This window comes from Clupea harengus, chromosome 1 (genome assembly GCF_900700415.2).
Source record: "Clupea harengus chromosome 1, Ch_v2.0.2, whole genome shotgun sequence".
Lineage (NCBI taxonomy): Eukaryota > Metazoa > Chordata > Actinopteri > Clupeiformes > Clupeidae > Clupea > Clupea harengus.
The window spans coordinates 22,316,064-22,328,839 of record NC_045152.1 but is presented as its reverse complement, the minus strand read 5'-3'; the positions used below and the strand labels follow the sequence as shown (position 1 = coordinate 22,328,839).

At 45.9% G+C, this 12,776-nt stretch overlaps 1 protein-coding gene across 1 annotated transcript in view; it reads left to right on the top strand.

Moving 5' to 3' along the window:
* Positions 1-12,776, top strand: part of ntn1b (netrin 1b) — a 40,325-nt gene that overhangs the window by 15,508 nt on the left and 12,041 nt on the right. The window contains exon 3 of the mRNA XM_012825982.2: positions 7,401-7,589. Coding sequence (XP_012681436.1) covers positions 7,401-7,589 — 189 coding nt within the window. The remainder of the gene's footprint in view (positions 1-7,400; positions 7,590-12,776) is intronic.

The window sequence follows — 12,776 nt, the reverse complement described above, 5'->3', positions numbered from 1 at the left end:
CGTTTCCATCTTTCTCTCATCTATTCCCTGTCTCTTGCTCATTCTCAGTCACCCAGATCATTTTCACACCCAGTAATCTTTGTGAAGAACTTGCCCCCACCCAACTGTTGGGCTGCATTCCAAGCAAGCAGCATGAAAGAGGTGCGGTGGGGGGGGTGGGGGGTGGAGGGGCTTATTAACACCCTCCGAAGGGCCCTAAATCCTGTGAAGGGGGGCCAGAGGCGACGGTGCGCATTGATGACACCTGTGGCTGCGCTGCTGCGGAGCGCGTCTGGAAGGCTTTGGCTGTCATGCTTCAGAGAGACGACTGGGGCTGGGGAACCCAGGGCAACACATCTGCAGACCTGCCGGTCAAGGCAAGAAATGTATGGACTGCAGTGAGAAAGACAGAAAAAGAGAAAGAGAGAGAGAGAGAGGGAGAGAGTCAGACTGAGAACGAGAGAAACAGGAATGCTGGTTGGAAAGGAACGTCTGACAGTGTGGTCCTCCGAGACGTGATTTATTGCCTAGAGAGGAGAACATCCATTCACCCTACATTTTTCTGCATTGGGGTCCCGACGTCTCTATCTTTCCCACTGTCCAAGTGTTTTCTGGGCTCTTTGTCTCTGTCAGCTTGGCACCATCGTGTGTTATCTCAGAGGTCATTATTCCTTCATGACAGCAGTTTGATTGATCCACCTCATTGTCCGCAGGAGGGCCTGAGCGTGCGAGACCACATTGTTAAATCAGCAATGGGAATTTAAAAGCAGTCTGTGGATTTTGGAGCATTGTAATGATTGATGCAATCAGTTCATGCACTAAGGGTCCTCCACCACAGCCAGACCAGAAATGATGAAATCAGGGTAGCGTTTTAGGCTGCCTAAAGAGATCCCTTGCCCATCCATCACCCAAACATCTGTTTCCTCGCAGAGATAAGTATTCCCTGATATCATACATATTCTGGCCTTGGACAGGTCATCTCATTTTGACTTTGAGCCTGACACTCAATTCACCATTTCAGTTGTAGTCATTTACACGAAGATTTTATCTAAAGTAACACATATTTCGATGCCATGTTACAACACCTACTCAATCAGCTGAGCCACACAAACACTCACAATGCCAGACACAAAAGATAGACCTTGATTATTAAGAGGAACGTAGAGAGTCAGAAAGTCTTTGGTCTCGGCCCCAGTCTGTTTTTGGCAGTTTTTGTGCTTGGCTTCACCCAACGGTGCCTCTGTTGTGTCTCCAGCTCTAAGGGAGAGCCACATCCATTTTAAAGAGCCCCTGGGATCTTTGTGTTCTGTGAGCTCACCGTGTTACAGACAGAACTTTCCAGAACCCTCATTAGTACAGTGGGCAGTCAGATCTCGACTTTAGAGAGTGGGGGAGAAAAGAGATGTCAAGATTGCTGAAGGTTGACTGGGTGGTTGCAGGAATATCATATTCTTGATTTTGTTTTAAAAACACACACGACAATGGTGAGTTTATCACAGGGTGATGACACAAAGGGTAGGGTGGGGGCAGAGTATTCATCTTGGCACGCGTGTTTCCCTTATGCAAGGAATTGGACAGGAAATGACACGTCTTAACTGACACCTTTTTTCTGAGTGTTTGCTTTTTTCGCTCAGAAGCTCACTGCACAAAATCTTATCATGCAGCTTCTAAAATATCAGTCACACTCATTTTAATAGGGAATTTTACAGCATAACACCTACCAGCCAGTAGAACTGAAGTGTTCAATCATCATTATTATCAAGAGGGCTAACTGGCTTGCAGATACTTGACTTTTTTGGCTTTTAACTTCTCATAGTGGCACAGTAAGAGAGAGTAGAGTCAGTTGAAAGGGCGGATCAGGTCGTGCTAACTGAACATATTGTTTCGGGTGCAAGCTAGGAACCATGAGAAGAGGACTCTTTTATTCAGAAAGCAACTCTCACTCCAGCTTCTTTTGATATGATGCTCATTAACACACAATTCATTTACAGGGCCCTCCTGTGTAGGACACATGTTCGGTCTAAGATGGGCGTTCTGTGCTTTGTAACTCTGGCAACGGACCAGCATTTATTTTCATTGGCCAGTGCACGCATTGTGTTTTAAAGAAGCTTCATAGCTGCTGTCATTACTTGCACAACCATATCACTTTTGGAGCTCTCATGGCATCAAGCTCTTTTCTTTGAATGCCAGGTCAGGACCGAGGAGGAGCACATAGCAGTCACTCTGAGCTGCACTCTGGGGGACCAACCTCTGCTCATCCCAGTCTGCTTCATCTCATGATGCCAGATGAGAATGATGGGGACTGGCAGGTGACCGTTTAGACAAGGGGCAAGCAGTACATGCACAAACCATGGTTCTCAGTCCAGAAAGAAACCGGTGACATCATCTTGACAAAAAGAAGCAAAACCCCAACAGCACCAACCGTGATGAATTCCCACTCATTACCTCGCCAAAACATGAACTAAAAATGCACCGACTCGGGCCACTCTACTGGACCTGTAGCAACATGGACTCATCACCCTGCTCAGCCATGTGCTATGTTGCATGGTATGCATGCATATAATGCCAAACCAGACTATTTGAAGTCCAATAATAATATATTTCTTCTAAATCATGGACCGCGCTAAAGCCTCAATAGCCAATAAAACGTACAGTAGTTTGCTCTGTAATCATAAAGTCCATCCCACCCCTACTTCATGCAGCCGGCTGTTTACATAACTGAATAAAAAGGTAGGCCGAACCCCACCATTCGGGCAACATGACACTTTTATAGTCTACTTAGTGAGAAAATGCTGTATTGCCACGTCAGACAAACGTACTGTGCATTAATTTCTCCCCAGTATTTTAGCCGGGTTGTGTTTTGTTGAGACGCTGCACTGCACGCTCTGCCTAGGCAACCGCACCGGTTTACGAGGCGTGACTCACCCAGCGAAGCCGGGAGGTCCGATTGCTCAGCTAACTGAAGTCGGCTAGAGATCACAGGCTGAGCCTCAGCCCCTCAGCCCCTCTTGTTACAAAAAATTGCCCTCAAAACCCATTACATCACAGACGCCAGGAAGACAACAGGATGCCTTCTCCCCAGATGCCATTGGGAGAGAAACACCATGTTTTTCCCTGGGAGAGGCTTGTCTTGTTAGTTCCACGTATTTGCCTCATAAGAATGATTCCCACCATAAAACAACTACAGAAGATGCGTTATTTTCCAGAACACAATGGAGGGAATACTATTCTATTCTGAAGGGGATACCACAGTCTTCAAACTCAGATTCCATCATGCATCGTGGATTATATGAACCACTCAAGTCGTTGTGCTAGAGCAGAAGGCCAGAAACTAGGGTGTTAGTGTTAGCAGGAGCTCATTAGGTATCTTTTGTTGTCCGTAAGTCCAGCCTCAGGCCTCTGCTGGGGACAAAAAGCCCCATAAATCTTCTGGCTAAGGTGCCACAGCTCCTAATCCAGCAGCAGCTCCTTTCCATCCAACACGATGAATAATGATTAGGGCCGCTCAGGCTTGTGGAGCACCAGCGGTCAGATGTGACAGTGAAGTCCGCCATACTAAATCTTTTATCCGCACAAGTCCGATACATACTGCTCTCTCTGAGATGAAGCTGCCGGGAGGAATGTGACATGTGGTCAATACTTTTGTGTCTATCTGTCCCACGGGCCTTAGGGAGTAGAGAAAATTAGCCAGGATTTCAGCTTGTGTACAGCTCGCGTCGAACTGGTTGGTTCTGTCCTTTTATCAGTTGGTTAAATCATGCACTGAATCATGAAGATTTAAGACATTTAGAAATATTCCCAAGGCACACAGTAATTTCTTACCTTAAAGGCATCTACCTGTCATTTTTTCTGAACTAAATTGCGGTATGCATTGGTTTTGGTCTTGATTGGTGTGACTGTATATTTTATTTGAGACGTATATCTGCCATTATTTATGTTTCTGACATACCAAAAGAATGCTGCAAACTAACTTTAATTGCTGATCCAGCAGCACTTTCTCATAGTCTGTTTCTCAAGGCTTAATCATGATGAGGGAGAAACACAGATGCTTGTCCAACATCAAAATATTGCATCATGTGTCTTGTTTCACTCAACGTCCAGTGTGTGGCTAATTCAAAAGTATTGCCATCTCCCCCTCTCTCTCTCTCTCTAGCTGTCTACAGTCTGTCCCCATTTATCGGTTGGTCTTTTTTCTCTGTTGGTCACTTTGAAATCCCTCCATTCACCATAGGCAGCACGCTCCTGCACAACACAAACTGCTGGTTGGCGGGTTCTCTTCATCTTTTTATTTGTTTTCTGAACGCCAAGGTGACGTGTTTCCTGACAACAATGAGGTGATTCCCTCTATAGAAGCAGACGTCCATGGTTTTCGTTTAGTTTTTCCTTTCCATTTCTTTTACGTCCCCTGACTCATCATCAAAAGCGTTGCGGCTTGTTGTAAAAAGACTCATCATCGCTGAGGTTGAGCCTTAAAGGGGTGTTTTCCTACCAACTCCCAGCAAAGCAACAGCTGCTCCTGAGGAGGTGCGCTGATGGGAAAAGCTGACTGTACACCGTCTCATAACATATTTTGCTTAATTACACGGCCTTCGCACACGAGCCATCTGAATGCTCCCGAATAGAGACGGAAGCCCTGTTGTAATGTGTCTGGGAGACTGCGTCAGAGCTCTGGAAGACCACGAGTGGGATGAGAGTGATGTAATGGGCTGAGGAGCACCTCTGGCCTTTATCAAGCTTGTTTGTGCTCCGCTCTGGCGCTTGGATCCCACTGGCTACGTAGAGATTGGAAGCCTTCTCAGATGCTGAGCGTTGTTGTGACTCCATCCAGTGTTAAGGACTGGAGAGCATGAAAATGGAGGCTCAGCGTACCTCGTGCCAGACAGGCTTGTAAGACTGAAAAGAACAGAAAATAATGCGATATGCTGCTCACACCTCTTATTTGCATTCCTCTGTCCTCGCCCCGCTCTTTGCAGTGATTCTTAAACTCGCTTTGAAATGAATACCTCGTATTATTTCCCCTACGCGGACGTGCATGAGATAATAGCCTTTGTCAGCCCTCTTGAGTTTTAAGGGGTATTTCTGACACATCTCCCACACATTACACAAGTGTTACGCAAGTGCAATGAGAGCATCATGTGGGCTTGGTAATGAGCACTTTCACTAAGCACTACTGAGCTCATTTCTTTCTCTCCCTGAAACATAATTCAGTTTATAAGTGTAACTTAGCTTGCTGCCAGACATTGCATTTGCTGTGTGCTGCAAAGAGTAGTTGAACTTATAGTATTACTCTTTATATGACCCTGTAAACAGACAGCATGAAATCAATATTCAAACAGGAACACCTTTCCTCTAGTGAAGCTAGATTTTGTGTCCTGAGAACTGAACAAATCCTATAATATCTGACCACACAAAAAGAGTTGGTAAGCCTTATTCAGTTTACCATGAACTAAGTAATATCCACAGCATAGCGTAATTAACAAAGGAATACATTTATACAATTTGATATCAGAATGAATCTAGTCTAAATGCTAAATTGGGATCTTGTCGTCTTCTAGCAAAGGATACTGTTTGAGAGCTATGCTATGCCCTTCACTGTAGTCACGGATGGGCTGGTAATGATCTACTGATGATGATTGCTAAATTAGCTGATATTGGACAGGCTGGTGTTGAAACAGTGCAGGAACACATTCTCTCAAATGGAGAAAAAAAAATCTGTGTTAGTGAGTGTTTTGTGGGAATTAAAACTCCCATATGTGGATATTACAGTCCCTGTGTGATTTTAAACAACTGGAAAAGAAGAGAGATTCATTTAAAAAAAAAAAAATTCCATTCACTTCCGCCACAGCTGGGAAGGATGTCAGCAATGTCTGGCTGGGACTGGCGGAATGATTTCACCCTGTTAAACACATTGCTGTCAAAAACACAAAGTGTGACAGATGCTCGGTGAGACATTTTGAGGCGGCCGATGTAAATAGAGTTTATCGGAGCAAAGCCATTGGCACTGAGAGACAATTAGGCTGGTGATAAGAGGGGCTGGACAGGGGGGATGTGTGTGTGAGATAGCACAGTGCCCATTAACATAGACTGAGGACAGCTTGCGAGATAGCACCTATTCATCACGAGACATGAGATAAAAGAGAGAGAGAGAGAGAGAGACAGAGAGTGAGAAGGAGACAGAGAGAGAGAAATAGAGAGAGAAAAGGGAGAGGATAAGGAGGAAAAAAGTGTGATTGGAAACTGAGAGACAAAAAGATGAAATTGAAAGAGAGAAATATGGCACAGAAAAAACAGAGAGAGAGAGAGTGGAAGGGGAGGAGGGAGAGAGTGGAGAAAGACAGCATGTCGAGTGGCCTGAAGGTGAGGGGGGTCTGAGATAAGCTCCTCATAACTGACAAACACTGTGCGTGTGTGTGTGTGCGTGTGTGTGTGTGCGTGTGTGTGCGTGCAAGCGTGTGTATGTGTGTGTGTGCGTGTGTGTGTGTGTGTATGTATGTGTGTGCGTGCGTGTGCTGAATAAATAAAGGCATTTGCCACTCCGAACCATAGCAGGCACAAGTGCCATAGGAGCTGTTGAATAACATGTCAGTTTGAATGTTTTCAGGCATAAGCATATGCATGTAACTTATGAGTCTTACTGGTCTTGCAAATGGGCCACCATGCCATCTCTCCTCCATCTCTGCTAGATCTATGCACAAGAGATGAATGTGAAAGAGAAACACAATGAATGTGACTTATATATTCATAAAGTAAATATAAATCATGAAGTCAGTGAGAAGAGCACAATCAATCAAGGCGAGGTCATCAGGGCCCAAAGCCCTGTAGCAGGTGTAAACGAGGGTCTCAGCACGTCCAGTGACCCCTTCACCCCTTCCCAGCCCAGTCGAGCGAGGTCCCTCAAAGCCTGGCCTGGCTGCTTCAGTAACCTGGTGTTCCTTAATGAAATCCTGGGAAGCACAGTCCACAGCTCGCTGATGTCATTAGAATAACAGTCCTTTCTCAAGTAACCACGGGAACCTTGGATGCTACTCAACCACTGGTGATACTCTCCCCTTACCAGAGCTGAGATTTAAGACAGTTGTAATAGGGAATGAATAAAAGCCTCTGAGTTTTTCGGAGTCTCTGTGTGTTATAATAAACTGATGTAACTGGTGGCTTGGGGATTTTTGTTATTTGATGCTTGTTCACTTGTTAAAACCAAACCAAATCAATTTCCTCCGTCTGTTTGTTCATTTCAGAGAGAGTTGGATGGAGTGGGTGCTAAGTGTACGTTTGAGAGAGTGTGTATGTGTGTGTGTGTGTGTGTGTGTGTGTGTGTGTGCATATGTGGGTGTTCTGTGCAAACAAGTGTTGGAGTAGGTTGAAAATCATGAGAGTCCACCGATGTTGAACTCTCACCCCCCTTCTCCCTCTCTCTCCCTCAGCTTGCCACTGTAACCTGCACGCCCGGCGCTGCCGTTTCAACATGGAGTTATACAAGCTGTCGGGCAGACGCAGCGGGGGGGTCTGCCTCAACTGCCGTCACAACACAGCTGGCCGCCACTGCCACTACTGCAAGGAGGGCTACTACCGTGACATGTCCAAGGCCATTTCCCATCGCAAGGCCTGCAAAGGTAATGCTTGCATATCAATGTTCTGGCATTTCTAATCTACTATGCACAGATCGATAAGCGTTTATATTCTGAATATGGTACACACACTGTCACTGTCCGCTCTTCTCAGTCAGCTGGTGTACTGACCTGCAAAGGTGTAACTGAACATTAGGGTTGTTTTTAAAAGCTGAGTAAAGAAAAGATAAAGTATATTCCATTTAACACCATCAGGTTTGCTATTGTGCTCTTGGATTAATGTATATATCATTGGATTAATGTATATATCACTGGATTACTAAATATCATTGGATTAATGTATATATCACTGGATTAATGTAAATATCATTGGCGGACCATGGCTATAATGGTTAGGCCTTCAATTACTTTATATTTAGTTATAGAGTAAAACACATTTTTTACTGTTATTGTGTTTAAACGCCCATTTTTCAAGCAAGAGGAAAAGGACCAGGAAAAAGCGTATGCTTTAGGTACAGTTACCGTTGCTAGCTAATGTTATGTGTTCTTGAAATAGCCTTTTACATAACCACTATTTTGCTTAAGTAACAGCCGACCACCAAATAAGATTCAGAAGATCAAAGCAATGGCACTACGAGAGGAAACAACTCGCTTTACTCGTTTATTGGTCAACAAATGTAAAATGTGGTTTAGGCGAGCAGAACTGCTCCTGCTAAGTAAATTAGCTACTCACCCTGTTCTCAGGTTGCTAGCATCTCTGATAAATAGGCTACTATTTGTATTACTATTTCTGTCTTACTATTTTATCACCATACTTTTTCACAAATATTCTATTGGTGCACGACATTTCCTCTTGAAACTTCTGTGTCTGTGCTGTAGTTGCACAGTACTTTTAAGTAGTTGGCACACACAGAATGTGCAGAGGGATTAACACACTGAGAGCAATGTGGCTCTGTAAATCCTCTGATCTGTTGTATTGGAAGAGAAGCAGATTAGACAAAACCCCTCACCTGTCTCCCACCTGTCTTAGTCATAGCCCTCTGACCCCAATAGGTTTAAAGTATTCAGACACATGAGAATTCACACACACAGACACATACACAAACACACACCCATAGGAACAGACCCCCCCACACACACACACAAACCACACAAACCACACACACACACACACACACACACACACACCCATAGGAACAGACCCCCCCCCCCACACACACACACAAACCACACACACACACACACACGTAATATTAAAACAATATACCAATACCAAAACAAACTCACTGACACATACACACTTATGTACACAAATAACAGTCGAGGTGTCTAAAAGAACTCATATTTAATTCTGCTACTACAAAGCATGTAAGGACAATATGCAGTAGATAACACAAAGCAATTTCCTTGAGATGCCTTCCCTGAGACAAGCGATATTAAGAAGACCCTTGAACCCGACACCTATATCCTCTCTAGCCCTACTCCTTTCTGGGAACAACATAAAGAATGAGATCTCACATGATACCTCTCTGCTGGGGCAGGAGAGGACCAAACTCATTTAGGATGAATAGGGCACACACTGAGAGAGGACCTGGGAGAAGACCTCGACCCAGAGGCATAGCATGGGGCGCAAGAGTCCCTTATGGCCACGCCGCTCACATGCTTTATTGGATTTTATTTACTTAACTTGGAGGACTGTAATGAATCGAGCTGTGCCTGGGTGAGTTGGGATCTGGTGAACCCAGAGGGGGAAGAAGAGAAAGAGAGAGAGAGAGCGGGAGAGAGAGAGAGAGACAGACTGACACACAGATGGAGGGAGGGAGGGAGAGAGAGAATGGTGGGACCACAGACTAGGCTGCTAGACTACAGCACAGAAGTGGATGCATCAGCTTTGGTGTCCCACCTAGTCAACACGCTATTACCACGTGAATGCAACAGGCCGGTTAGTACTGAACTAGGGGTGGGAAAAAAAATCGATTTTTTGATTTCTCTCGATTCTCTCTAGACCGATTCTGTCTCGATTCAGAAAAGTTCATAATCGATTTTTTAATAAAAAAAAAAATGTAAAAAATTAAATTTTTTTTTTTTTTTACACATCCATTTTGTGTTGAAATGCAAGCTGCATCGATTATTGCATTGTTCATTGAAAGTCATAATTGTGACAAGGAAAAGCTTTTTCTCTAATAAAAAATAGAGAAGGTAATTCATCTGTTGATTTTCTTTAATTATCAAACACAAAGTAGGAAGTGATTTGAGACTCTGAGTAGCAAACTCAAATGTTTTAAAAGTCGACATGCATCGATAATCGTTTTATCGGTTTAGAATTGATAATCGATAATCGGTTTTGAATCGATAATCGGTTTTGAATCGATAATCGGTTTAGAATCGATAATCGGTTTAGAATCGAATCGTTGACCACTGAATCGGAATCGAATCGTGAGGTGCCAAGAGATTCCCACCCCTATACTGAACCATCAAATCAGCCTCCCATTCCTGTACCACACACCTGGACCAGATTCAGCTATATTAGCGCTTTGGCACTGGAGTCTGTAATGCACCACAAGCTCCATTTCAGTAGGAGTAACGGATACGGGTGGAGCAATCCACTCCCTGAAAGTACTGTATTCTAACTTCGGATCTGTATCGGAAAGGTGCCCCATTCTCCTCTGCTCGCCCTGCCCTGAGCCAATCAGGCACAGGAAGCTTAACAGCACGGAGCGTTTCCTCCAGCGCGCCAAGGGGACTGCGATCTACAGTGCTCCCTCCCCTGCAGACGGGCCCAACATCCCCTCACCAAATCACAGCATCAACAGACCTCACCGGCGGCTAATTGGACTAAGCGCCCGCCTGGTGGGTCGCATGGGGCCGTTATATTCGTATAGCTGTCAGGAGCCCTGCCCCAACTGTAACTGATGGCAAACACTGGCCCTGGTTAGCTGTCATCACCCCCACGCTCCTGCCTGCCGGCGGAAGGGAGGGAGGGGTGGGGTGGTGGGGGAGTCTAGTGGAGGTTACAAATGGTTTTTCAGCAATGCTGGTCTTCTTGCCCACTCGCTGCGCTGCCAGCCCAAACATTTACACAGTCTATATTTGGGATGTTGTTTTTGTTCAGTGCAGAGGAGGAGAGGATGTGGGCAGGTTACTCTCTTACAGTTCTCTCTGCAATCGCTCTCTTTATCGCTCTTGTCAAGCATACACACACACACATGCGCACAAACACTCTCTCTCTCTCTCTTTCTTTGTCACTTGCTATAAACACTCTCACACTCCGTCCATCTGTCTCTCTCCTCTTGCCCGTCCTGCTGGTAATGAGATTAGCACGTCCACCTCAGTGGGAGGTTTGGAGGGTGTGTGTGTGTGTGCAGGGGAGCAGCAGTGAGGGGTTCCAGTGCGGCGTGTTTCAGCTCTCTGCCAGAGAGACCCCCTAAACCACACGGCAGCTGAGTGGACTGGCCGATGTGCAGAGCGTTACTCAGGTGACGGTGCTCCGCTCTCTGTGACATCACTCGGGGGACGCCGGTATTTATTGTTGGAGGCAGCCAACCATCTCGCCCCTGCTTGGCCTGGCCAGGGGACGCCATGGCCTGCCAGCAAATAGGCAGAGAGGGAGCGAATAAAAAAAAAAGCAATCTCCTTCAGTGGCTGGTACAACTGTAGGCCACAGAATAAATAGGAGAGGAAAGAGAGAGAGAAAATCAGAGAGAGAAAATATGCCCCCTACACACACACACACACACACTTTCTTACACACACACACACACTCTTAGTCATGCACACACGCACCCGCACACACTGAATGAGGTTTCATGGCCAGGGCGAATCTGTCTCTAGTGGTGCTGTGGAATGCCTCATGCTTTATTTCCCAGATTAACGACTTCATCCCTCATCAAGCGCCGTGTAAACACCCTGCTCCCCGTCCCCAGCTTGAGCGGTTTGTTTTACCCTCCCGCCCCCTCCAGCACACACACAACACACTCTCCTTACTAATTCTTTTTTTCTTTCAATTTGCTAACCGAGGGAGTCAGAACCACTTGTTCCTCTCTCTGTTCTGTTCTCTCCTCTCTTCTCCTCCTCCTCCTCTCTCTCCATCTCCACCTCAGCCTCTCAGCGGCTCTCGCTGGGCTGTCTGAGTGATGAGGGAAAAATGAGTGCCTGCTCGCGGTGGCGCAGCGAGGCCCCTCCGCTGTGGGCTGTGAGGGCGGGAGGCTGCTGCTGGAGTGCCTGAGTGGAGCGGGGGTGGGGTGGGCAGCTGTGGAGGGTGGGGTAGGGTGGGGTGGTGAGGTGGGCGGTTGGAGGCGCAGCCGGAGCGGGAGCCGGAGGCGGATCTGAAGTGGAGGTGCGCACGGCGGCATGCGTCAGGGTGACTGATCTCACACCGCTGCTGCTGCCACTCCAGTCCCACTTCACACGCCTGAGCCAAAGCTGGGGCCCCCGCCATCTGCCCATACACTCATCAGAGTCCAGCCAACTCAATTATCCCAGCACTCTAAAAAAAAGGTATCTGGATGGTGAGCTGTGGAGCAAAGGCATTAGGATGTGAGCTCACAAGATGCCGAGTAGAAGAAAAGAAAAAAACAACCTAGATGGATTATGTACCTTTGAATAAATGGATTTGCTTTATTTGTCTTTGGGTTTGGATGGTGACAGAAATTCACCACGGGCCACAACAGCTCAGGCTGCCGCCAAGCAGTAACCATGAACTAGACACAGCCCCAGTGTGTTGACTACCCTGTCCGTACCACACCCTCACAAACTGCAATTTGGTAGAGTTTACATTCCATTCCATTAATTTCAATGGAACATTCTGTCAAGCAGAGGTCGGCCATCAGACCGTTCCATACCCATGCTGTTTATAATCTTTGTTTCGCTTTTGTATTGTGCAACTTAATTCCATTTTATATGAGACCGCTGTGAAATAAGTGTGTAACGTGTGGCATTCCTGTTTAGTCGGGACACTCCCGTGTGTACGTTCAGATAAAAGCCGATACATAAAGCTATAAAATGGCTCACCCTTGGAAAATGTTTATGACCCATTCTCTTGGATGGAGAACGAAGGATAAACACCCATGTTTAAAAAAGAAAAACCCTGTTTTATTCCCTTTCATCAAATTTCAACGAGCAACCTCTAATATTCATGAAGCCCACTCAGTCCCAACTAACGTTTCAACACCCTTGCCGCACCACTTCAAGCGCTTCTCAAACGACTCTACAGCCCGGTGAAAAAAAAAAACG